Source organism: Aristolochia californica, unplaced genomic scaffold (assembly GCF_029961685.1).
Source record: "Aristolochia californica isolate CCGP_79_NKW_82.1479 unplaced genomic scaffold, dmAriCali1.0.hap1 SCAF_3, whole genome shotgun sequence".
NCBI lineage: Eukaryota > Viridiplantae > Streptophyta > Magnoliopsida > Piperales > Aristolochiaceae > Aristolochia > Aristolochia californica.
Window position 1 is genome coordinate 46,329,086 of NW_027181992.1, and position 27,987 is coordinate 46,357,072.

At 39.6% G+C, this 27,987-nt stretch overlaps 1 protein-coding gene across 6 annotated transcripts; it reads right to left on the reverse strand.

Moving 5' to 3' along the window:
• LOC137958750 (polyadenylate-binding protein-interacting protein 3-like) lies at positions 1-27,954 on the reverse strand. Of its 6 annotated transcripts, none has more exons than XM_068805860.1 (16): positions 27,630-27,954; positions 25,506-25,635; positions 23,617-23,778; positions 23,387-23,548; positions 23,010-23,146; positions 22,694-22,881; positions 21,541-21,718; positions 21,181-21,414; positions 20,592-20,737; positions 14,524-14,578; positions 14,360-14,393; positions 11,989-12,311; positions 11,652-11,798; positions 10,384-10,482; positions 10,194-10,256; positions 1-254 (listed from the first exon to the last, which is right to left on the reverse strand). In XM_068805860.1, the coding sequence occupies exons 3-16, from the start codon at positions 23,753-23,755 to the stop codon at positions 225-227; spliced, it is 1,935 nt and encodes a 644-aa protein (XP_068661961.1). In that variant the 5' UTR covers positions 23,756-23,778; positions 25,506-25,635; positions 27,630-27,954; the 3' UTR covers positions 1-224. The 6 variants fall into 6 exon arrangements, with proteins under 6 accessions (XP_068661961.1, XP_068661958.1, XP_068661963.1 ...); XM_068805857.1 differs by having other exon boundaries at positions 23,617-23,786; XM_068805862.1 differs by having other exon boundaries at positions 20,592-20,707; positions 23,617-23,786; positions 27,630-27,953.
• Positions 27,955-27,987: the final 33 nt, after the last annotated feature.

Sequence of the window (27,987 nt, forward strand, 5' to 3'; positions counted from 1 at the left end):
TTAAGAGGACAAATAGAAATCTAACAATAAACTTTTGGTGATCACACAATAGACAGCATTCATACATACTATTAAATACAGACATGAAAATGAAGTTTGAAAATGAATTTTTGGCAAGTGCCTTTATTGAACCCCTGGCGCAACGCTAGTTCTTCCCAATGATTTAAGCAACAACACCCCCAAAGTGCAGTATTTCATACCACCTGAAAACCTCGGTCAATTGTTTAGAAATCCCTTCCTTTGTACTGCATTTCCTGTACCAGGATAAACATGGATTAGAATGAAGAAAGTGAGAGAGACACATAACGAATGGACAAAGAGTAGATGAAAATATTAAACGTCGTCGAATGAAAATTAAAAAGCAGCTCAGCACAGTAATTTGACACAACCTTGATGTGGAAATCATAAAAAGTTGAAGCGCTGATAGAGAATTTCCACGGATTCAGAGAAAACCAAATTGCTTGCAGAGCAGCACAAAACGACAGCACAACAAAATTCAACTCAAAAAAAGACTAACAATATCTTTATGCTATTTATGCAATCTTTGCACAAAAGAATAATGGGCTTATATTGTAGTTTTATAAAAAAAAAAATTAAAGAAAAAAACAAATGAATAAAACAACTATGGATGCCTATGCATAGAAGATTACAACAACCATATAGAACATTGTAGAAGCTCAAATATTTCCATAACTCTGTTACCAGATCTTCTTGGCAGTATCGCAATAGTTTGCATTTTAGTTCCATTCTTTTATCAGTATAACAACATTTCACATGAATGTCATATGAAATCTATAAAGCAAGCTAAATGACTTTCTTCTTTTCCAAATCCAAGTTTATCACCAATATACTAGTAATCATTTCCTGTTCACCAGATATAAAAATTAATAAAAATTAACGGATACGCAATGACAGTCAAGTTTTGGGAAATTTCTCACTCCTTCTGGAACAGTTTGGTTCTCAGCTACAAGCATTTGTTTCTCAGCACTTGTGACGTTTGTTTGGTCCATAGCAGGAGACGGAACAAGAAAACTGAGGTCATCAGACCCAATTTTGGCAAGACAATGCCATCAGGATGACATTTGTTGTCATTGTGCCACCAGAAGTTGGTGTAGCATAAAAGCTCAGGTTCCTTTTGGCCAGAAACTAAGAGGTTTGTTTCATACTAGATGGCATTTTGAAAATTTGGAAAGCCATTTTAATTCTTACTGCCCGTTTCCAGAGTCATCATGTATAAAACTGTCCACCAGACAGATAAAGGGGCCTCTAGCCAGCCATAATCACCACCGATAATGGGTTACTACTAACCAACCCTAACATTCCATGACATTTCATCAACCAAGTTAAAACATTATTGCTGTTAATGTTATTTCTGCATGCATCTATTGACCAGAAGTATATACATAACATTCGTTACAATTGGTCGGCAGATTAAAAAACAATAAATAGAATACCAAAAACAATAAGATGCAATATTCCTTAAAGATCTATCCTGGTGAACTGCAAAATGTTAAAAATTTAAGATGTGATTTTCACACAGGGCCTACCAATTAGCCAGACAGTATTCGAATACTCAAGCACCTAGGTTTTGACAAATATATCTTACTTTTGGGGTCTGAATTTTTTTCACACACTGAAACATCATACAATAGTAATTTTGAAGCAAAAGCATAAGTCCATTTGAGTAACGGTCAAATATTCCTTTTTTTAAATGAACATTAGACTTTTTTTTTTAAATGCTGGTTACACACACACAACCCCTGATGAGACTTTATTCTAAGACGCCACAGTGAAACCGGCCTAAAGCCCAAGCCATATACTAGATGAATTTTTAATGCCCATTTTTTACTTTATCAGATAAACTGATACATAATAACATCTCAGTCTCAATATCTAGAATAACCAGAGATTAAGTGCAGTATAGAAATGCTAAAGCAATACAACAGTACATTTTAGTACCTTGGTAATAACAATCAAGCCCAACAGATAATCCATATATATAGAGCATTATATAAAATTAAAAATAAAAAATAAAGGTAAAAAGAGTCCAAAAATAAGATTATACGAGAACCAAACCCCAAATTAATATTGTCAAGAGTCTATCCTCCCAAACAGACATAAAATCAAATAGTACAAGAAAAGACCAAATATCATGCACATAAGAAGTAAAATGCTAAACTCCAAGATGAATAGGGTCAAGATACTCCTTACCAATTTTACTATAATGGCAATGGTGAAGAGAAGCCATTCGCTCTGCTGAGGCAGTTTTTTCAGTTGAACTTACTCAAATGTCCTCGCCATTGCTAGGAAATTTAAGGGGGCACCAAAGGTTAAGGCTCTTCTGGGGATGGTACTTAAAGGCAAGCTGTTAAGTAACCTTCTCAGCAGAAGAGGTTTCCATCCACCCTTAATGAATTATCATTTCTATAATGAAGAAGAGGAATCTATCGATCATATTCTTCTAAATTGCTCTTTTGTCTGAGAGATTTGGTATTCCTACGTTAGGAGACTAGGCCTTTCTCTTTGCGTACAAGAGAAAATTAATGAATGGCTTGCTGAAATTTCTTCTTTCACACTCCCTTCTTTGGGTAGTACACTATGGAAGACCCTAGGATGAGCATTTTTTTTTTTTTTTATAAAGATGTATATATATTAACAAGATAAAATTTACAAAGGGAGAGGGAGTAGATCCCTAACAAAAAGATATTGCAGGGACGCTCCCTGCTTGGCTAGCACATCTGCAGCTGAATTTGCAGATCTCGGAATGTGAGACCAAATACAAGAGAGTAGTGAGGTAATGGCGCCACGGTGGAGGGGAAGCACACTCGCACCATCCAATGACTACCTTTGAGTCCCATTTAATGTGAATAGAACCACTGCAATTGTCTCTGAAAACGTGAAGCCCATTGAGGAGGCCATATAGCTTAGCCGACGTTGAATCGGAAATGCCTAACAGACCGGCATAAGAGAAACACTGATTGCCAGATGAATCCGAACTAACTCCCCCAAAACCAGCGATCCCCTGATTGCTGAGAGAAGAGCCATCAAAATACAACTTTAGGTAACCAGCTTCCAGGAGGTCCACTCCTCCATTACTTGAACCTTAGTCCCAAAGTGCATCTTTGCCAAATTACTGAAGTTATCACGGATAGAGGCACCCTTGAAGGAAGAAAAATACTTCTTAGTTAGAAGCCAGGTGGAGATTTGCCCTGACACCTTGTCCACAACTCTTACTTTTGATTCACTTTTAGCATCGAACCGCCTTCGGTTACGTTAATTCCAAAGCCCCCATGGGACGAAACTAGCACAGGCAGAGATCATCACTTTACCGAGACCAGGAAGGGGATAGCCAATGATCGACTTGTTGAAGGAGATCAGATTAGCTGACATACAGAATTGCAGCTCCAACTTGCAGAGAACAGAGGTCTATACATTCCATGCGATGAGAAGGAGCACAATAGAAGAATATGACTGCGGTTTCAGCCTCAACATTGGAAAAAGGATAGAGGAGGTTGATAGATGGGTGGCCCCTTCTTTTAAGCACATCTATCGTGAGAATCTTACTCTGGTAAGCGCTCCACATGAAGAATTTTATCCTTGGGGGTGCATAGAGACGCCATACAAAGTAGATATCATGCTCAATTGGCGTTGAATCCTAACCATTAATATGACTGTATGCAGATGAAACTGAGAAAGTGCCGCTTTTGTCAGGCCACCAAATGAGCTTGTCCGCATCGGAAGGTCTCATTCTGACAAAATTCAGAGAATCCAATAAACGACTTGCTTCCATGGCCTCTGAGTCGGAAAGACCCGTTCGGGGATGTAGGCTCAGACTACCCCCCTCAAAGGCATCGACAACTGCCATCTCCCTTTGGGTAGAAAGGAGGAATAGATTCCTGAAGGAATTCCGCAAAGGCTTCTGCCCCGTCCACAAATCATCCCAAAATTTAAGAGATCTACCGCTTCCAACATAGAATCTACTGGCTGAAAAAATTTATGAAGAAGTGAGTACATTGATCTCCATATTGAGGATAGCCCTCTCTGATTTCCACCAGACATCCACCGTGGAGAATTCCAACCCAGCTTGACACGAACCATATCCTTCCAAAAGTTAAGAAGAATTAGTGTTAAACTTCCATATCCATTTAAAGAGCAGAGATTGGTTCATTTCCTTTGATTTCCGAATCCCCAGTCCACTGAATCTCTTTGGCAAACATACTACATCCCATCTGACCAAGTGATATTTAAATGTATCACTTGATCCCCTTCAAAGAAACCTTCTTTTCATCTTATCCATGGCTTTACATACGGAAGAAGGGCAAGGCATAAAGGACAAAGCATGATTTGGGATGCCCGCAATACAAGACTTAAGGAGGATTAACCTTCCAGCTTTGCTGAGGAGACACCCCTTCCAGGTTGCTAATCGGGACTCAATTTTTTCAACCACCAGGTTCCATAGACATTGGGATATACGCCCTTGAAGGGGGACGAGGGGCCAAGGTATGTTGTTGGGAGGCTAATAGTTGAACAACCAAATAAATTCGCCATCTCTGCAAGAAGCTCAGTGCCAACATTGAATCCTATGAGAGAGGTTTTCCCCCAATTAACTTTCTATCCAAACACTAATTCAAAAAAGCCCAAAACTGCTTTGATCTTTCTGGCTCCATCAATATTTCCGATTCCAAATAATATGGTATCATTCGCATACTGAAGAATAGGAATATTAAAAGTCTGTTGGGGACTAGTGGGGGGAGTCATCCAAGATTAACAGCCAAATAAAACATAGCGGAGATGAATTTTGCTACTATATTGAATAAGAGCGGAGAGAGAGGGTCACCTTGTCTGATCCCCTTGGTTCCTTTGAAATACCCACAAACCGAACCATTGAGGATGAGGGAATAGGATGCCGAGCCCACAACTTCTGATCCAAAAACGCCATTTTTCTCCGAAACCCATTTTTTCCATTATCTCGTCAAGCAAGATCCAATTTACTTTGTCGAAAGCTTTTTCAAGATCAAGCTTAAGGGCGATTCTCAGTTTCTGGTTACGCCGAAAATGATCCATAAGCTTGTGAGCTGCCATTGTGAAATCTAAAATTTCTCTTCCCTTAAGGAAAGCGCCTTGCCCTCTGTGGATGACGATAGGGAGCAATACTTTTAAACGGTGAGCCAAGATTCTTGCGATAATTTTGTATGCACTCGTAACAAGACTGATTGGGTGAAAATCCTCTGGTTTCTCAACACTTGCTTTCTTCGGAACCAAAATGATAAAAGATGCACCAATGTTGTGGAAGGTGATGCCATTTCTGAAGAAGCCATGAATCATTGCAATAATATCTTTCTTGAGACGAGGTCAAAATCTTTTTAGAAAATCTCCTTTGAAAACATCAGGGCTAGGGGCCCTATCGCTTTCCATGACCAAGACTGCCCGCTCAATTTCTCCAGAAGAGAAAGGAGATTCAATCAGTGAAGTGGTCGCTGGAGAGAGCCAAGAAAAGCTAATGTGTTGAAACTTCGGCTGATTGGGACACTCCTCCGAATATAGATCTGTAAAAAACTTAATCAACTCATTAGTAATTGAGGCCCAACACGATGTTACCTCATTATCAATGCATAATGAGGTAATTCGGTTGGATCTCCTCTTTGTCGAAGCAACGGTGTGGAAAAATTTAGTGTTTGCATCTCCCACTTTCAGCCATTTGAATCTGGATCTTTGCTTCCAACGGATCTTCTCTTGGTGCAGCATGGTATTAAGATTAAAATTTAGAGAAACTTGGGAAGAAAACTCATCAGAAGTTAGGTACCTTTGTTCCTCCACCAGATCCAAGGCCGCGATTTGAGAGAAGAGGGAGGCCTTCTCGACACCCAAAGAGGCATGATGACTAGTAGCCCACTCCTTAATTTTTCCTTTTATGAATCACAAACTTTAGAGGGAATGCTCACTCCCTTCTACCATAGTTTGAACCCTCAACCCACCATCCATCAATAAGAGCTTCAAAATTTTTCTCCATCAACCATGAGTTTTCGAAACGGAGAGGAGAGGGCCCCCATTTTTCAAAAACGGTGCTCAGCATGATAGGCCAATGATCATACCTTACCTTATTGAGAACTCTTCCAGTAACATTCCCAAACAGCTGCAACCAGTCCTGACAAGCCAAGAAACGGTCCAATTTTGAGAGGATAGGCTGTTGTTGGGCCGTTGTCCACATGAAGTTCTTTCTGGAATGAGGAATCTCATCCAAACCACATCCGCCAATGAAATCCGAGAAGCCTCGCAATGAGGCAGTAATAAGGGTTGACAGAGGTTTCTTCTCATGACAGTATCTGGTAGCATTGAAATCCCCGCAAATATCCAGAGGAGATTCCGATTCTACTGAAGTGCACTGAGCTCTTCCCAGAATAGGCCTCGCTCCCTATACCTGGTCAGACCATACACACTACCCACGCACCAAATTCTGCCGGAGGAGAGATCTCTAATCTAGATACCCAAAGAGTATCGACCCTCAATGACATTAAGAGAGTCAAATTTCGCTGAGTCCCAGGCTACAAAGATACCTCCGAAGTGCCCATAGCATTTACCACAACCCACTTGATTGAAGGGCACGACCAGAGCTCCTTGGCAATGGCATCTGACATCTCCTGACATTTTGTTTCTTTGAAGATAACCATAGATGGCTTGAATTGAGAAAGGAAACTAGATATCATGCCGCTCTTCCAGACAACACCAATCCCTCTGACATTCCAAGATATCAAAATCATTTGCTACCTCGTTTTTGGACTCTCGACGTAGTACTGCCACAAGGCAACTGACCTTTATAAACAATGCCCAAAAAGTGCGCCAAATGCATCATCTAATTCCATGTCTCATCGTCATATCTATGACGTTCCACTTGGAGTTCCTCCACAAGACAAGTTGATCTGTCATTTCGAAGAGGCGGAGGTTGAGCAATGTACTTCTCAAGAAGACGAAGAGATAACACCCTGAGGAACATCTTTTTCCATATGCCTTCTTCTTCTTTGATATGTAGCTAGGACAGGGGGAGAATTGGGTGTAGAGGAGGGAAGTTTTCTGAGTCTGGAAGGTCAGGATGTCCAGGCTCCATGTGAGTTTGAGGGGGTGAGGCAAGGGATGACGGTCTTTCGGTTCTCAGAAAAGGGGAGTCTTGCTCAACAACAAACAATAGTAAGATGGAAGCTGGAATCGATGAGAGCAACTCCTGGCAATTGGTCATTCCATTCCCCGAAAGAAACAGAGTTTGAGGGGAAGAGTGCGTTGTCCACAAGAGAAGTTCCTGTATTCTCGGTGCTCGAGGTGTCAAACCCCGAGAGGTCACTATTGATAGCACCATTGTACTTAGTTGGGGCCTTGAGATGATGTGTAGGTGAGGAACTTGGTTCGAGGTTCAGATTGAAGGTCTCCTTCTAGCTATTTGAGTTCCCACGGTGATCAAAGTGTTTGTGACCGGCGGATAATCTCAAACTCTATGGAAATGTCTCTTGGTACGAGGAGGAAGAAGTGGAAAAAGCTAACGAGATAGAGCTTTCTGACAGAGGCCTAGACGAGAGACCTAACGAAGTTTGAAAATTTGAGGCTGCAGTACGAGAAGATTCTGTTTTGGGGTTTGGGAAAGGAGTAGTGTGATCTAACGCATTCTCATTTTGGGAACCCGGTTTTAAATTTGTATTAGATGAAGTGGACTCGTTTACCGAAACGAGATTAGAGGGGACAGATCTCGGAGATCTCACTTGGCTCTTCAAATTTGAATTTTGAAACTTTGGGGCCAGAGACCGAGGGGCTTCCGTATTGGGGATTGGGTAAGAGAGGATGGAAGGGGAATCTGACACATCCCACTTTTTCATTTTGGGAATCTGGGATTGATTTAAAACTTTCTGACAGAGGAGCATTGTACATCGGGACCACGCCAGAGATGGATCTTGAAACCTTTCCCAAAGAATTCAAAAACGAGTTTGAGTTTGAATCAGAACTTGGGAGCGATGTGGACTCACTTGAGCAAGAGGGATCCTATTGAGTGTCCATTAAGTTGACTCGTCGGGGAGTCGAGCAGGTTGTGAACTCAGGAGTTGTGTATCTCCTTCACGTCCGATGACACTCCAACGACCTCAAAATACAGGTTTCCCCGAAGGATACCTCAATCCATACAAACTTCTCACCAAAAATTAATTTAAGAAAACAAGGTAAAGATCCAGCGTGAGTTTGGGTCAACGAAAGCCATCGCGACATCGAGTTTTGATTTCTCCGACGTGGTGTTTGACCACTGTATCAACTTTCCAAATGAGCTGAAAATTTGATTTACCACTTCATCCATCCATAGTTCGATCGGGAGGCCTCAGACCAAGACCTATTGGCCGAGAGGTTGGCACACCGGGGTCTCTTCCAACTTTGACAAAGAAATGCCGTCTTCTTGCAGCCATTTCCTCTTATCCAGAATATCTTCTACCTCCTCCCTCAATTTGAGGAGAACCAGCCATTTCCGGGCAAGCTGAAAGGATTCACAGAACCATTGCGCGAGACTTGTGCTATTCCAGCACTCAGATTTTGCTGCCACGATTAGGCCAGCGTTGAGCTTCATCTTTCCCATTACAAAGGTGTTGAGGGGTAAGTTTATTGATGGATTCTGAGCAATGAGGTGAGGGATTTTCTGGGGGGGGGCAGGTGTTGTTTTGATTTGGTGGCTTACGGGTTAGATTTTCCTGGCTGGGAATTGGAAGGGGAGGGAAGTCACGGAGGTCATTTCTGGAGAGGGGGGGGGGGGGAGCTGGTTTTTTAAATTTCTCGCCGGAGGAACCTCGGCGAACTTCTCACCGATGGCTAAGATCAAGTTCCACACCTCTTTCCAGCAAGGAGAGGACCCGAAAATTTCCGGTAGGTAGACACGTGCCATGATGGTAGTCACCTTTCTCTAGATTATCTTGAGCTCTCTAACCCCTTTTTCCGAAACACAGAAAGGGAGAAAAAGACCTCCCCGATTCAGATTTCACGGAGTTTCGGCGCTCTCCCGTGTCGCCATCTTCGAAACATCGAGCAAAATCCGAAATTGAAACCAGAGGGATCGAAATGAAAGAACTCCTTCACCCATTTCTTATATTGATTCGGATTACCTTTTCACTTCGCCCTTGCTTTAGTTCCAATGAAATCTCAGACTCGTCGCAAGCCCACGATGATTTCCTGCCTTTACGATTTCCTTTCCTCGCCGAAGATCTTACTTTCACCGTGCTCCAGGGTCCATCCTCCGTTGCTGCCAGTTTTCCACGGTGGGCTTGCCTCTGATGGGTCCCCGTGACTGGATCCTCCACATAGTCGACAATTCCAGGGTGGGGAGGTCAGTGTGCATCTTCCTCCTGTTCCCCCATAGCCAAGGGGGGTAGCGGGGGGAGCCCAGGCACCAATGTCACCTCATCGCGTTCCTCCCGATGTCGCCTCATCTAAGAATCGCCATCGTAGGAGGAGCTGTTATATGGAGCTTCTGGCTGGAAAGTAATTATATGGTCTTTTAAAATCAGATTGGCTCAGTTGATGCTGTTACTAAGATATCAGTTCACATGGTGCTCACATGGACTCAATTAACAACTGCCTTTATTCATACAGGTGCCCCCTTTAAGACTCAACTGGAAAAATGCAATTCTTCTGTAAAACAGATCAACATAGAAGCTAGGACTCCCCGTGGACAGATTTTTTCAAACTCAATTTTGACAGTAGTTCAAGAGGAAACCCTGGACCTGGGGATGTTGGTGGCAGTATAAGAGATCATTGGGGGTTGTCACTTATTGTCCTATTCAGTAACAGTTGGGGTAGTAAATTATATGGAAGTGGAAGTCCAGTAAGTTCTTCAAGGACTTATTGTTTTCTTAACTGCAAACATTTCAATCAGCCATTAATCATTGAGGGTGATGCGGTCATATTGGTTTCATGAGGAAAGCTTAGGTAATCCCCTGTGGAGATTTTATCAACATTTCCCGCATATCACAGATCTAATAATGCTTTTATAGAGTGTGGATGGATGTATTTTGTTCGATAAACTCTTCAGCAGATTCACTCGCTAAAGAAGGGACCTTTCATTTTTCCTTTGTACTAACAATGTAGAGCTACATGCACATTTTTCTTTTTAATGAATATTTACACATTGTTCAAAAGAAAAAAAGAAAAAAAGTAAAATGCATAATACACTGACTTACATGAGGATATGTTGGCATGTATAAGACTTGCCTTGGTTGGCCAACGAACATTTGCTGCCCATACTACAAGCAAATGTTGAAATCAAGTCATCCTTTTGTGGACACAACTTAAGAAACTTATCATCCCAAACAAATAGCCTCTCTTTGTAAGTCAACTGAAAGAAACTTGTAATGCACATAAATCACATACAAGTGGTCCACTTGGATGGACATATCCCCCATGTGTCTGCAATGATGTCCCCTGTGGACTATAAACAACTGGCTGGTTCCCACCAAATGACGGTCCAATCTGCAATATGTTTCCTTGGGTCACTACAAAAAAATTCTCATGCCATAATTCTATACATGGCAAGACTCTTAAAGGACCATGACGAAATAAATGGCAGAATAAGGTAACAAAAATATGCTAATAGTAATAATATAGTGATGACAGAATGATTGATTAGATATATATATATATATATAAGGTAATTGACTAGATATATGTAATCGTCATAATACAAAAATCTGAAATAAAAGTTGTAGTCTTTCTCACATTTAAACAAGTATACAGATACCTGCAAGTTACTAATGCTGAAAGTTGTCTTCCAACTGGTTCTCACATAAACATCTTTTTAAGCATTTTCAGTTAGGGGCCTGAGCTTAATAGGCAAGCAAATAGAGCAATACAGAGTCCATATTGCTGATGCAGTTCAATGTCAGCCGAGATATACAAGTTTTCAAATGCCAACAATGTATGATATCTCAGAGTGATTTACTTTATTTTAAACATCATTCATTAGCCATAACAAAGTCAGTGGGGAAATAAGAGATTTGTAATGGACAAAGTCGGCTCCTTGGTTTCCTCAGCTTTCTCAGTTGGCATCACCTGATACAGACTAAAAAACAAGTGCCCCAATGAGGGAACCAGCATGAAACGATATTATGCAAGCCTAACCGTCATGATATTAATATCTAGCTTGATCACAAATTTTCAGAGTCATCACTTACTAAAACAAAGCTCACTCATTCAGAATAGAGTTCATTTAATTGCATATCAAATTATATCTTATCAGGCATGGCTTCAACCTTCATCTGGCTACCAACAAATCAATGTTTTAGAAAGACATCACGACCTATATGCAACCTATATTAAAACTTAAAGGTAACATCAGACTTACACGAAAATTTCTACAACTCTCTTCAACCAGGTGCAAACAACCATTACTTTTCAGTATTACACCAAAAAATGTTATTCAAAAAAAATTATAATTTTTTTAAGGGAACAGAATCTTCCAAATGAGAAATAACGAGAATTTCCAATTTTCGGAGGTCAACTGGAATTATGGTTGGATGAAGCTCCAATATACCAGTCACTATCTATCTACTTAGATGTAAGAGAAGTAATCATATCTAGGATACCCAAAAATTGTTCAGAACAAAACATTGTATAAAAAAAGAGCTGAACAGCAAACTCACCCCAACTCCCAGTGGTAGGCCATGCATATGCGGAACGGCAGCCACATTGGCAGGATAATAGAAGGAGCCTTCGGGTCCAGGGGCAGGAGGCCTAAAGGAAGCTGAAGATGGTGAGAAGCTCTTTGCATTGGGATTTAGTTTAAACTCCTGAATCACAAAGCAAGAAAGGAACAGAAAAAGAGGTAAAAAAAAAAAATTGAAATAGAAGAGTGGTAAAATAAAGAGTACATAAGATCCAGGTAAGCATAACCAAAGGATTTTTTTTTTTTTTTTGAAAACAAGAACCAGAGGATTTACAACGAAGAACATATCTTAACTTAGAATAAAAAAGAACCACCTTTGCATTAGGATTTAGTGATGACTTTTCTGATAACAATGACCCGACAGATGAACTAGGTGACAGTCCAGGACCACTAGAAGCAGAGGAAGCACCATGACACTCTGATGTAGATGATGTAGAACTACCAGGTCGTCCACGATGACTTACAGGTTGCTTTGCCCCTTTGCCAGAACCTCCCAATTCTGAAGATTCAGCGCTAGCACTAACACGCTCCTGACGTATTGAGGGAGTGGAAAATGAAGGAGCATATGCAGTGGCACTAGGAGATAAACCTCCTTTTTCCAGGCTGGCTTTCTTTGGGTTTGATATTGGATGTATATCTGCAACAAATCGAAATATAGTCAAATTACTTGTTTTTCTTCCAAACACTATAAAAGCATTAAATTTCTCATTTTCCTTCAATAACTATAATAAATATAATAATTATAACTTCATTAGATTGTTTACAGTCATCCTCAATACGTAAACTAGACCAAAATATTTTATCCAACCAAAACAATCAAAGCTGAAATAAACAAAAATGAAGATGATAATCAAGAAGAGCAGATGAAGAACATAGAAATACAAAGGCTAAATAGAGAGTATACAATGAACAAGAGGGTATGATCAAGTATAATCCCACCATATTATTAGCCAATCTTTCCACCAATTGATGTGCCTATCATGCTTATATTACACTAGCAAAGGGCTCAATTTCCTTTTATCATGAAAATATTACACTTGTAAAGTCACATGCCACTAAGACATGACCAACTTATCAATAAGGACCTTAAGAGCAGTCAAGAGTGTCCACAACTACTGCCCCATTTTCTGGATGCTTGGATTTTTACAAGAAAACAGGATGCCCAGCAAACTACTGCCCTTTTCGACTCAGTAGTAGGAGGTCCCCCTGAAAATAGCCACGACCAATGGAACCCAGCTACACCTGGATCCCTTGGGAGCTCATCCGGCATTGAGATGCCATAAGAGGCAGAGCCATGCGATACTTTAGATCTTTAAGCAACCTGGATCCTATCTTTCTCTCTTCATAAACTTTCCAAAGAACCACAACAAAAAGGTGTCTGTCCACATGATCCACACATGATTGATGCCGAGAATAATAACCAAACTGAAGAGACAAAGCTAAATGGGAAAGCGAGGATAAATCATTGGTAACATGAACCAAAGACGTGAAAATATGTGAGAATACAAGATCATCATCAGTGTTTTAAAAAAAATAAAAAAGAGATGATCATCAGACTCAAGTCAGATTTTTTATTCAAATTAGATTGTTCTAGACCATTACTTTCCTCAGAAGAAATGGCAAAAATAAATAAATAAATTAAAGGAGACGAGGGCCAAACTTTCTCACTGAAGTTGACATTGGGTTATACAAGGAGCTTGGAAATAAATACTATACAGGTTCGTCAGTCCAATAGTGTCAATGGAAACTTACCTAGAGTTCAATCAGAAATTTAACTAAACCTTCTCTTCAAAAGAAAAAACAGGTCCCCAGTGAAAAGACTGAAAAAGTCAATAGTACTAAGAGGTCTGCTTTACCATCCCGCCCTTCTTTCATCATTCTCTGAAGATGCTAATCTAACACCAGACGAGGGAGAAATGGCAATAATAACCAGGTCAAAGAGTCACAAAGATACTCTCAATTCTATTTTGCAGATTGCATTATTTTCTCAAAAGCATGCCAGCCTATAAAAGACATTTGACTGTACTTTTACCATAAGTTGCAATATAACACCATCTTTATTGATTTTGAAAAAGATGGAATTTAACACCACCTTTTAACTTACTTTTAGTCCGCCCATCTTCCCTGGACCAAATGCCAGTTCCAGGACATCTATCAACTTACCATGAAGCCCTCTTCTAACCAGATAAGAAATTCTAATGTTAAGTGAATGCAGAGTGAACAGCATCAAGGAGTACCAAAAATGACTACTAGGGCAGTAGAAGGCATTCAAGCATGTTAGAAATCATTAGTAACTCGAAAGCATGGTAAGTAACAAACTCACAATCATTTTTTTATATAATAACCATTCTTTCTCATGCAAATTGTTCTGGATAGAAGACTGAAGCAAGTGAAAGATAAATGTAATGGGACCAGAACCATATGGTTAGTAATAAGCCATACTTTCTATTGGCAGACCACCATTATCACCACAAGACGTGCATTTACATGTTTATCAAGCTTCAATGCCCATGGTTGCTTTCTTAACAAGATGAAGAGGGAAACTCTATCATAAGGCAGATGATGTTTGTAGAAAAATAAACTCTGCTCCATTCCCATGCACTTACAATCAACAATGTATAAACTATATTTGAAACCAGCCCTAGAAGAACACTGTCCAACTCACATAACCTTAGTTTCACTCACCCTCAGGCTTTGCAGATTGAGCCTCCTCAGAAATCTGTATTAAACAAAAGGTTAGGAATAAGAGGGTGAGGGGGGGTAAGAGGAAACTTTAAAAGGAATAATATAATCATGAAAAAATGCCAGGAATGTAAAAAAACAAAATTCCTTAATAAAAATCAACTTACATTCTTCCTTTCTGCCAGATCCTTTAAGCGATCTATGCAAAAGCTCTCATTTAACCTGAAAGTGACACAAACTGTCACATTGAAATGTTCTACACATAGAAATACAAGAAAAGGGTGAATAAGAACTATCAACTGAATCATGCAATGACAGCCTAAAAATATTTCGCCCTACAAAAAAAAAAATCTACATTCAAGTGGTCCTGATCTCAGCAGCCATAAACAGAACCATGTTATGTTGCCCTTCATTGTTTCTAGTAAGTGAAATGATTAAACATCCTCATTTTTTATTTTTTTAAATGATGCTCAATTTTATTAAGAGAGCTCAAACGAGCAGATTACAAGAGGGGAAACCTTCCCAAACAATGAGAGATTGCTGGGAGGTTCCGAATTTTGCAAATTTATCAGCCAAAGAATTAGTTGATCAAGGAACGAGGTTCCAATTATAATGAATGGATGACACAATGTCAGCAATACAATCAGTGATTAGCCAGTGGTGCCAAGGGGGGGAGCTATCTTTTGAACACCAGCTGATGATAGTCTTTGAGTCTCCTTCGATAAGCAGCTTGCCATGAAGCCGTTTTTTAAAGATTTGGAGGCCGAATAGAAGAGCATTCACTTCAGCAGTATTTGAATCAACAATACCCACCGGCCCAACATAGGATAGAATAGGGTCTCTACTGTTGTCTCTGAAAACACCACCAGCTCCAGTCGGCTCAAGCCAGTCTAAAGCACTGCCATCAAAATTGAGTTTGATGCAATCTTAAGGGGGAGGATCCCAGGTGGCCATAACCGGATTCCTACAGGGGCCCACCATATGCACGATTAAACCCCAATTTTTCGGAAGAGAAACACTCAATAGAGAGGCAAACTCCTTCCTAGTATATAACCAATTTGAGATAAGGCCCAATGCCTGAGAAGTTGCATTATCCGAGGTGTTAACCTTGGAGTTGAATCTCCGGTTATTTTGCTCGAGCCATAGGCACCATGGGACATGCGCAAGGCATGCCGAGAGAATTATCTTGCCCAACCTAAGAAGGCGGATCCCCATAACCATCTCATAGGTGCCGAAAAGGTCTTGATGTAGCCCCATTTGGAGTCCAATCTTCTGAAATATCTTCATCCAGACTTGCCTAAAAAAATCACAATATAAGAGAACATGCCAGACTGTCTCGTCGCACAATCCACAAAGGGGACAAATACGATTGAGGGCTGTGTAACCTCTTTTATGGAGGTTGTTAGAGGTGAGGATATGTTCCCTGATGGCCGTCCACATGAAGAATTTGATTTTACTAGGCGCTAAGAGCTTCCATGCCAGGTTTGCCTTGTGCTCAAGCATGTTATAATCTTGCTTTCTAATGTGAAAGTAGGCGGATGCAACTGTGAATCGGTCATTAATGTTGGGCTTCCATGTCAGTTTATCAACTGCATGCTCACGAATAGTAATGCTGCTGAGTCTGGAGAGGAGAGAGCAAAAAGGCGAAGTTTCCTCATCATTTAATCCTCGACAAAACGTGAGACTCCATGAGCTATCTCTTCAAGAATCAGCCACTGAGTAAGAGATGTCCCTCCCCACCCTCGAGAGCCCCAGGAAGTCCTTGGAGAGGTGGCGGGGGCCACACCATTCATCCGACCAAAAGAGGAGGGTCCTTCCATTCTTGTGTGAAAGAGGAAGTGGCATCTCTGAATATTGGAAGGAGCTTTTGAATTGATTTCCATATCGGGGATAGGAGGCAAGTAGCGCCATCCTTCCTCCACCAGGAACCCGAAGGTTGAAGATAGAACCTGACCATATCTCCCCATAGGATGTTATACTTGATGTTGAAGTTCCAGATCCATTTGAGCATAAGGGCATTGTTCGTCTCCTTCGTAGGCCAGATGCCTAAACCACCCCGATTGCACGGCATGCAAATATCCTTATAACTCACCAAATGATATCTGAAGGTGTCCTCTAATCCTCTCCAGAGAAAACGCTGACGGATGGGGTCAATCCTGCTGCAAACGAAGGCCAGACAGTGCATGAAGGATAATAAATAGTTTGGCAATCTTGCCAAACAAGAATTGAGGAGAGTGAATCGCCCTGCAGTAGATAAAAGCTTGCCCCTCCAAGTAGCTAGTCTCTTCTCAAATTTCTCAATAAGGGGGGACCAAAGTGTCGCCAAAGGCAAGAGTCAAAGAGTGGGAGTCCAAGATATATAACCGGCAAATTTGCCACTGAGCACCCCAAATAGCCAGTCATACCCTGAAGCACAGGTGAATTGATATAATAGCCTAGGAGGATGGTTTTCTTCCAGTTAATGTTATGACTAGAAGCCAATTCAAATAGTCCCAATACAGCATGCAGTTTTCGGATCTGATCCACAGTACCAACCCCAAAGCAATTTGTATCGTCTACAAATTGAAGGATCGGGACATCAAAGGCTGCACAGTTCGTCGTGGGGAGGAGTCAACCCAAGTTCTTGGTCGAATAGATCAAAGAGGATAGATATTCCGCTACCACATTGAAGAGCAAAGGGTAAAGGGGGTCTCCCTGCCTGATTCCCTTGGATCCCTTAAAATACCTGCAGACCGTTCCATTGAGAAGAACGGAGTAACTTGCAGAGGAGATGCAACTTTGAATCCAAAAGCGCCATTTTCCCCCGAATCTCATCTTCCCCAGGAGTGTCCAAAAGCTTCCAATTAACTCTGTCAAAGGCTTTCTCAAAATCAAGCTTGAGGATGAATTTGGGAAGCTTTAAAGCTTTAAAATGGTGAATGAACTCGTGACATTCCATGGCCGAATCTAATATATATCTTCCCTTGATAAAAACACTTTGGCCATGATGAATGGCAATAGGGATAACCGCCATGAGGCGATTGGCAAGGAGGCGCACAAGCACTTTGTAGTAATTGGTGGTGAGACTGATTGGCCGAAAGTCAGATGGAAGTTTTGTCCCTTCTTTTTTAGGGATGAGGGCAATAAACGAAGCTCTGATGCTCCTATATCTGATGTCATGCTGATAGAACAAGTGGACCATGCAGGCAATATCTTTTCTAATGAAGGGCCAGCAGCGGTGATAGAATTCCCCGTTGAAACCATCCGGGCCCAGAGCACGATCCAAAGGAAGACTCAATGCTGCTTTTTCAATTTCCTTTGCTAGAGAAAGGGAGCTTGATGAGACTAGCTTCGGCCGAAGGAATAGCCTGGAAATGAACCCTTTCGAAGAAAGGGCAAATTGGCTAGCAATCATAATATAATTATGCAAAAAAGTTCACCAGTGAGTCTGAAATAAGGGATCGATCCGAGGTAATCTCACCATTGACGCTAAGCATGGTGATGCGGTTGGCTCTTCTCCTTGCAGAGGCAACTACATGGAAGAATTTAGTATTGGCATTCCCCTCAACAAGCCACTTAAATCTTGCACGAGTTCACTATGAGCAAAGGACTGCATTTGCACTTAGAGGGCATATCTCTGGGTTACTTCCGAGGAAGAGAGGTTTCTAGATTCCTCCTCAAAGTCAAGAGTGGAAATCTGAGAAAGGACAAAGGCTCTCTCGGCTGAGGAAGAGGTCTTTCTCGCTGGCCCAGGATCACAGCAACGGCTTCAACATCTTGAGCTTGGCTAGGAAAGTCCACCCATTCGGGACAGCCACGACCATCCTCTCCCAGAAGGATTGGATAGGGGGGTCTGCCATCCAAGCATTGTTAAATCTGAAAGAGAGCAGGGGGGAGTAGCTGCCGAAGTGGGTATCTACCATAATCGGCTAATGATCGCAAACGACCCTATTGAGAACTTTGCCTGTGGAATTGCTGTATAACTGGAGCCAGTCGTTGTTGGCTAAGAAGTGGTCAAGCTTGGAGAGGACGAGGGGGCTATCTGCCATTTGACCAAGTGAAGGTCTTCCCAGATAAGATAACCTCATCAAAATCCCAGCTGCCAATAAAGTCTGCAAATAGCCTCATGGAGGTAGTGATTCTCTGGGAGGGCGGGGATTTCTCATGGCAGAAGCGGGTAACATTGAAATCCTCCGCAAGCATCAGAGGAATGGGCCACCTCTGACAAGTCCTCTAAAGGTCATCCCAGAAGAGATGTCTCTCATGGTGTCTAATAGGACTACACACACCCACAAAGCACCAAATGTTCCCCGATCCTTTGTCTCTCAGCTTGATTCCAAGGGAGTAAGTGTCACAACAACAATCGAGCACCTCAATGGTATTAGTGTCCCACATCATCAGAATGTCGCCAGCCGATCCAATCGCATCCACAAAAATCCATCCAAGCTCCTTAAGAGGCCACAATTTGCGGATACATCCAAGGGGCAGAGAAGTCGCCTTGGTTTCTTGAAAAATAGCAATATTTGCCTTGGTAGAGGCAAGGAGGTCCCGAACTGAGGCACGACGACGCACGGATCTAATTCCACGAACATTCCAAGAGAGAATGACCATTGATCACCAGTCTTCTTCTTGGACTTCTCAGACAAGTGGGTATATCCCCAGAGGAGCTCCGTGTAGACGATGCCCATCACCTTGGCAAGTTCCACTATTTCGAATTTTTGTTGTTCTATCTAAAGAGCAGCCACATAATTCTGAGCTCTTTCACCTGGCTCTGGAAAGATGAAGTCCCCTATCTCTGGATTGCAGGGGTATCTAGTAATAACACTGGGACCACCCTGGACAAGCTGTCTCGGTTGACCTCTCATCCTCATTATAATACCTCTTTTACATTTCACTTGATTGGCTTCATCTTTAAATACTAAGATTTTTTTCAATATGGCAACTCTATCATATAATACAAATAATAATCATCCTTTCATCTCCAAAATTTACAAGCCAATGTCTTTGAGTTTTATGAATTTTTATTTAATTGGTAGCTTGTCCTATTCTGTATGAAATCTAAATTCCAGCCATGCAAACCAAAGGGCCCACTTGAATATAAATATATAAATTAGCCCAAATTTTTTACTACTCTTTATCATTTTCTTTAATTTTCAGAGTCACATCTTCTTTTTTAAAATTGAGTCCACATTAAAAATGATTATGAAATCCTTAACATGCCATGAAAACTTATGGTGCTAACTTGAAGATAACTATGTAAAATACCTGAAACAGATTATTTTTTACCAATCTTAATTCATCACTACCTAATTTGTACCTATATTAATTTCATACTTATTTATTTCATAAGCTTTCCTAATGTGGAATTGCATCTTGTCTATTGCACAGGTCCTGTTGTCAGTTTAATAAAAAGAGAAAAATTAAAAGACAAAGAAGACACGACAATTTTTTTAAAAATAACAACGAGAAATGAGATGGCATCACTGGCAGACCATTCCTCACCTTTCTCTGACTTTTGAGGATACAAGTGCATGAAGATTATGAAAGATGCAATAGTGAATGGATTAAAGGAGAAGAAAGGGAGAAAATAAGGAGATGAGAGAGTGAGAGAAGTAGCACTTAAGGCTGCATTGAATGAGAACTCAGAAATCGAGACTCTGTTTTAAAATCTCACATAAGTGAAAAAATACAAGGAAATGACAATTCAGCCCGTCAATATGAACACACTCATAACATCATAAATCCAAGTCAGAATTGAATGAAAATTGAAAATTAAAGAGTCCTAATATGAAGTCTAGCTTGCTGTAACTCTATAAGACCCGTATAAGTATGTGAATTACCCCTATACCAGTATTTTAACAGGTTAAAATGCATTTTCAAACATAATGTGGAAAATAGCACATGAATAGTATTCATGTCGACTTTCAATAAACAGGAGGAAATTTGAATGACACTTATAAATTTTAACTCCACTGCTTAGAGGTCAGCAAAAGCATGGACCTCCTGCCACCATCTTGTCATTGATGCATCCTTCCTCTATAAGCTGGCTATGTTTCTTCATATCACTGAATTCTTTTTCTTTTAACTTTTCATACTTAAAAAAAAATCATTCGCAAAATCTTAATAAACAATTGAACTTTTTGCCAGAGTATACAAAATTAAGACAATACAGGTTTATGTTTTCAAAAAAAGGTACAGGCTCATGGAAACAGGAAACAACTTTAAGTTGCACCACCCAATTAAAGTAACTAGGAACCTGCTCTGTGCATCTGCACTAATTGAGACACTATCCAGTCGATCTACAACTTGATCAGCAGAACCCGAAGAACGCAGAGTCCTGGCAGCATGTCTTTGACAGTTGGATACCTCTTCCTGCATAAAGTAGCATGTATATTGTGCGCACTGATAAAAGACAATAACAATAAAGGACATCATTTCAAAAATAAATAAATAAATAAATAAAGGACGTAGAGTGTGTGGGTTGGCTGGGATGAGGGGTGGTAACATTCTAATAATCTCTTTTAATGCTATGGTAAATACAATAAACAGCCTCTTCAACATGAACAGAATGGTTAAAAAACAAACTCGACAGCATTTTTTTTTAATGCCTAACAGTACATTTGGATATTTATCAAAAAAACTGATGCATTTCCAACAATATGAAAAACAATAACCTGCACATGATTATTAGTCATCCACTCGTTTTTTTTTTGGAAAATGAAAATGGTCCCAAATTTAACCATATACAGATGTCAGATCCATGACTGATAAAAAACAATAATATGTAATAACGTAAATAACATATTTAACATTGCATGCACACAAAATGCAAGCTCAGAGCCTACCATGGAGCAGCTTGGCGAAACTTGAGCTTCATCACTGCTTTTCCTTTGAGTCATATCAGAAAAAGTTCTTTTAATGACAGAATCAGTAGAACTTCCAAAGGTTTCTGTATTCCGTGAATCTAGTTTTGTGTCATCAGTTTCTTCATATCTGCCATCATCAACTCCTCTAAATACTGAAGAATATCTGGTCTCCTCATCTAGTTCAAAATCATCATACAAGCAGAGGCCCTTCTCCTGTCAAAATTAGTCAGAAACATTAAACTGCTATGTGGAGACGGGCAAATAATAGATCTGCTAGTCGGACAAGCATAAGACTTTTTTTTTTCTGAATGATACAAACAGAACATTTTGTAAATCCACCTCAGCTAAATGGAGATCTTCAGTTTCTTCCCCTTCAATTTCTTGTGCTAATCTAGAAGCTTCTCTTTCTATCTCCCTCATTTGAGGGCCTCTTTCAAGTTTTGTTGTATAAAGCTCCTCATCGAAGGTACTTTTCACTCCAAAAAGTGATTCATTGGTTTCAAACTGATCCCATTTCCTGGTACAGAATTAGATGAAGAATAAACAACCACAAGCAAGTACAAAAACACGTGGAAGATGATTCTATTAAAGAGAGATGCGACAATTGAATTGACATGATACAGAGTACAAGGAAGCAATTTCATGAAATTAAAAGACTCGCATAAAAAGAACTTGAAACAAATTTTTGCACATTCAAATAATTAGCTTGAAATATCAAAAAAGGAATAAAATTAGCTAGGCCATTGGGTGAGAAACAGGAAGCCAACAATACTAATCAGTGACATATTTATTTTCTGAAAGATGCGCATAGCTATCTGCTTAAAAGAAAGAATGTTTCGAAGGTGTGAGACAGCAAGTTCATACTACTTAGTGTCATCCTTGATTTCTGACATATGCTAGCAGAAGAGCCCATTTAAAAGAAAGAATATTAACAACAAGACTTCCAAATAAAAACAGGACTTTGCAATTTGGTCAAGGTGGAGTACAAAATATCATCGGCTTTCCAAGATCAGTATGCAATCGAAGGCCCGGTGTGTCAATCCCTTTTTTTCTTTTTCTCTATTGTGGCCGTTCTTTTCTCCTTTTTTGAATAGGTAAAAAACAGAATATATGCATAAAACATTTATTTTTCTTATTCTCATGTCCTCTACAGACGATTACATTTACCAACATATGTTTTCCATATTCATAAATTCCTTTCATCACATAGATCAATATTCTGAAAATAGAGTACATGCTAACATCAACAAAACTGCATGCCATTACAGTACTTCTTAAAAACATTATAAGGAGTTTGACAAGCAAAACCATTTACAGCCATTCAATTCCATGCACATAGAGTAAAAGACTGCATAAATGAATAAAAAAGTACAAAATGAACAGAACAATGAGCCAGCAGCAAAGGCAACAGAAGTTCCCATTCAACAAGGCCAAATCATTCAAAGAGAAGGTACTCCTGAAACCTGAAAAGGAATTCAGATCATGCATAAACCTGTTCCATGGCCCATCAAATATATTTTCCAATTCAGGACACTGAGGATCATCTTGATCAGGGGCCCAACGTTCCAGCTCCCTCTCTTCAACATATGAAGACTGTGAAATGAACGAATCTATCAAAATGTCCTGTTGTTTATCACATGCATGCCCATTTATTAATCCGTCCCCAGACAATAGAACATCCTGAGATAATTTACAAAATTAAGTGCAATGTTAGTGTCACAAGCCTTGTAATGCCATAATCTTTGGAAAAACAAGAGCGACAGATGTAAATTTGCTTCTCTATACCTATTACACCGCATTGAACATACCTTAGCAATAATTTGGACAAGTTCGTTAGCGGGTATGATCAATGTCTTTGATGGAGGTTTGCTAACAGAATCAGAAAGGGACCTTGGTCCTCTCACAGAACCATCTTTCACCAGCCGAGCCATTTTAAGAATAATTCCTTCAAAAACCATAACAAATCAATCAAAATGACCATAGTGCATTAAAGTCATATTGGCCTTTCCAAAGGCCAATATGTTCTGTATCAAACAACACAGACTGTTACTGACATTTGGACCTACTAATCAACCAACATGACTCAGATTTTGGGGTCAATTGACAGGAATCGGGATGGAGATATCTAAAAAAATCAAACTCATGCTGAGTCAATACAGAGATCCCCCAGAACAGAAGAACTTACCGAAATCTCTTTCATTATTAGTTGCATGAAAAATCCCCGAGAAAAGTGATCCATTTTTGACCTGGACTTCCACACCATGTCCAATAAGACATGCTGTTAGAAAGATTAATCGATCACGTGATGGACTTTCAAATCCTCCAACTTTGCTTCCATTCACTACACCTGCACATAAAGCTATTAGAGAAGCAATAAAAGAACAGGTTGATTATTGATATAGAAGTGATCATTACCTGCATTTCCAAAACTGCTAGAGGATGATCTTCCTGGATATGATTTACTGTCAAGACGGGATCCCATCTCTCTGTCAACTCTGCGGCGGCCAAATCCATTTGTAGAAGTCCTCGGCTGCATTGCTTGTTGTAGACTCATCCTCTGAAGATGCCCTTACCAAACTGCAGATCTACGCAAACATAAATCAGGCCTCCTGCTTAAGAATCCAAGTCATATGCAGCTAGGAGGCTACGTATCAAAAAGAGAGAAGACAAAATGGAATGAGCAAAAGTTATGAAAAGGATCAAAATAGATTCAGTAAAAAACAACTCATACATGATAAACAAGTTCAAAAGTAAATTAAAAAGAGGACAAGGAAACAGAAGTGAAGAGAGACAAAGTTGATAAAAAACGTTTTTATTGTATGATTACAATCAATTAGAAGTCCAATTACCACTAGATTAACTTAAGGATGATGCTCAACAGTTGAGTTAGCATCTAAATTTAGACTGGTATGTAATATGTCTATTTCAGTTGAAGAAAGAATCTAGTCAAACAGCACAATCTACGCAATGGCTCACCAGACAGCTGAATAGCCAGATTCAGGAGATAAATTGCATTATAAAAGCTGATATTTTTGTTCGGATATTGAAACCCTTTACCCTAGTGAGACTTGAACCCAAGACCTCACATGAGAAATTCCCCATGTGACCATTGAACCAAAGGCCCCAAGTCACAACAGAAGCTAATATTAAGCAATCAAATGAAAATTAGAGTGTAAAGTTCCATGTTTCGTAAATTACAACCACCCCTTTTGCACAAGTTTTTTTTTAATGATAACACTTTCTCTATATGTTGCTAGGCCTGATCATATGCTTATGAGGCAAAGCCCTCTTGATTTCATCTGCTACAGTCAAGTATACTTTAGGAATTGGGATGAATCGAAGAATTAGATGGATTAAGGCTTTTACAACCTACCGCGAGTACTGAGAAAAAAATTCAAAATCATTATTTAATGGAACATCATATTGTGATTAGAGATTTTTTTTTCTTTTCAGTCATTTGAAGAAAAAAGGTGAAAAACAAGTTCATTTCTTACAAAATATTGAATTTTTTTCAGATAAACCACAACTTAATTTTTTTAGGGAAAATCGCACTGTAAATTATAATTGCTGTCCGAAAAAATACAATTAAGTACCAAATTCTTACAAGTATCAAACAAATGAAGAGAAGAAAAATGAGAAAGCAAGAAGAAAGAGATATACATCAATGTAAATGGAACATTAATGATTGAATTCCAGCCCAGAAGCAAAATACACTTTGGTGCTGCAGCTTGTTCCAAAATTTATATATCCTTCCTACAATTTCCTTGCATATGTTGAAATGTAACAAATTTCAGATGATTACGAAAAAAAATTCAAGTACAAATTTTTAGACGTGTGCTGCAAATTTCTTGATTCTCTAATGACTTGTCAATATCTCCCCATTCCTATCTTTCCCTGTGTCCTTTTCCCAAAGGTTTTCAGCTGGACTGTGTTGGACTAGGTTGAATGATCCCACCCCCTTCCACTTAGTGACCATCTCTGAATCTCTTTCTAATCACCTCCCTAGATACTTGGCAAGATCTTAATCTTTCAAAGGCAATATAGTAATCCTCTTTCTCATGCCATAATTGGTAAAAGAAATATACAGATTTCAACTCTGTTCTTGCAAGGAATACAGAAAAGAACAGTAAGAACCTTCTGCCAGCAGTCTTTCCTCTTGCAGATTTATTTTCCTCACCCTATTATTGACTTTTTTCCACCACATGAAACTATCTTAAATTTCATTAAAATTTCAAAGGTATGTCAATTTCTCAATAAAGATAGCTTCCTATTCCCTAAAAGAGATATAAATTGCAGATTCTGACTTATTTATAGTATCTTCCAGTTGTTCCTGAACAAAATACAAGGTTTCCACATGAATATCTGTTTCTTCTGCCTTAGATTCATCAGCATCTTCTGCCTTTGGAAATGTCGCATTACCAGAAAAGCAGGGACCTGTATCACCCAGATAACTGAATAAATATTATAGAAATTTACCATTTTAATAGCTAATTATGCACAATGACAGTCCACTTGCCTATCCATTGTGACCACAGATGTGGCTTGTGCATAATTCTGTTGCCAGTGATATATGCACTAAAGTTAGCTAGGTAGTCCTTCAAGAGAATTTTATTTCGTGCAAAATATCGTGTAAAGATGAGAGAAAAAACCCAGGGGCAAATTCTTTATTTATAAGCTGAATCTCATTATGTATGTTACATATTATTTTCTCACATACAACTAATGGAAGATGAGCTTACTTTTGTTGGAATATCAAATTCCGAGTTATCTTTTCCTAGGACTTTAGGCAAGCACCCCAAGGGACAGGATTACACAAGAACAGCAATGAATTTACACAACATATTAATAGTTACCCTTCATAGGAACCACAAGAATGCATTTGAATTTCCCCTTTTATCCGAATAGTGGAAGCGTAATACATAGCATTTGCAAACAATAGCATGAGCATTGCAAAAGAACCAAAAGTTGACAATGACATTTCCATAAACAGATAAAATTGGACAAGAAAAATGCCACCCTAAGTTTCTGTTTGGAGCATGAAGGACAGAAAAATTGTGTTAGCTACTTTCTGACCTCCATGGGAACTTCTGAAATGCTTGAACAATCAAAAAGGAGAAAGTTCAAGTGTGACTAATACCTATAGAATTTAAGATATGAAGAAGTTCATTCATAATGAGTGATAAGAACTCATTAAAGAATTAATGTGCACTGCTTGATGTTATAAAATTGGACACAGAGAAAGAGAGAGAGAGAGGGAGGGAGAGAGAGAGAGAGAGAGATTCTTGAGCTCATCTTCCATTAAGAAACACATTCAAAAATTATTGTGCTCCCTCAATGTAATAAAAGCACACAGAAAAAGAGCACGTGCAAGCGAGCGAGCAAGAGAGAGAGAGAGAAAGAGAAAGAGTTTCTTGAGTTCATTTTTTTATAGTGGTTATAATATTTATTAAACAGTAGGGAAAATATATATCATGAGACAATGGGCCAGCAGCCCAGAATTACAAAAGGGATGGAGATCCCAAGGGCAAGATGCTCTCAGGAAACTTCATCTTTAGCTAAACAATCAGCAAGCTTGTTAGCATCTCAGTGAATATGATTGGGTTCAGTAGCTCTGAAAGCACGGAGGTCAAAATTTCATAAAAAGATGTAGACTAGTCTTCAAGGAGGCACTATTTCAAAAAAAAAGGAGGCACTGATCTTCTTGATAACCTTAAAATGACATTGGATCATATCTCCAGAAAATTTTTGAGAGAGCAATCATGAACCCGCAAGCATAGCTTAAAGCTCAGTTGAATCACCATGACTCGAAAGGGCTTGAGAACAGCAATTGTATGGTGCATTTTGATTTCTGTTACTACCCCCAACGTCCACAGGCCTGGGGTTACCAAAGGTTGATCCGTCAAAGTTTAGTTTAGAGAGAAAGAATTTCTTGAGCTCATGTTCCATTAAGAGGGGGAAAAAAAGCCAATGTAAGATAATTTCTACACATATACAACCTTACAGGATCACAGAGGAAAAAAAGCTTGATATTCAACGAGGAACAGGAAAGACGGTCCTCACACGAAACTAGGATAGCACCTCTCGGAGGAGCAACAACTGGGAGTTCCTTCAATGACTTAACCAACTATCTGAGACCAAAGACAAAAATATAAACTCTGACACCCTTACGTTACAAAAAAAAAAACCCTTCAATCGTAAGGACAAAAAATATTAACTTTCAACACCATTTCACATAAGCAACCAACCGCTATTAATAAAAGGATGAACCGAAAAACTAAAGAAAGCAAACAAAATGCTGATCATGTAGAGAAACAAACTCACAGATCGTTCTCAAATTTAAATTCTATGTACCCTCGCACTCTAACAACCGTACTTCAATGTAGAAAAACAAACACATAAAAAATGAAAGTGATAGAAACAATATGTACCTGTAAAAAAAATTTACTCGATCTCGTTTTCAGGTCTTTGCGAAGTCTTCTGGCAACTGAGCTACACAGCGCAGGATTCTCCCAAAAAAAAAAAAAAAAGGTGAGGAGGCCGCGAGGCTTTCTGCGAGAGATAGCACAGGCACCGCGAGAAAAAACTAATCAAAACCGAAGTGGGGTTTAGGGCTTCCGAGGGGAGATCGGAATGCGAGTCTCAACCCCCAACGAAGATCAGAATTTGAGCTAAAGGGAACAAGGACCAGAGTGCAATTAGGAAGAATATCGAGGGTGCCGAGGAAGGAAACGTTAATCAGTGCGTGGAGTCTCGAGAGTCCGGACTCCAGAGGAAGAGGCCCAGTGA

Coding starts and splice junctions, on each gene's coding strand:
- LOC137958750 (XM_068805861.1), bottom strand. CDS start 23,755: ATGAGTCTACAACAAGCAATGCAGCCGAGGACTTCTACAAATGGATTT. Junction 14,579..20,591: donor AGTGCAGATGCACAGAGCAG/GTTCCTAGTTAC, acceptor TGTCACTTTCAG/GTTAAATGAGAGCTTTTGCA. Junction 10,483..11,651: donor GCCTACCACTGGGAGTTGGG/GTGAGTTTGCTG, acceptor AACATATTGCAG/ATTGGACCGTCATTTGGTGG.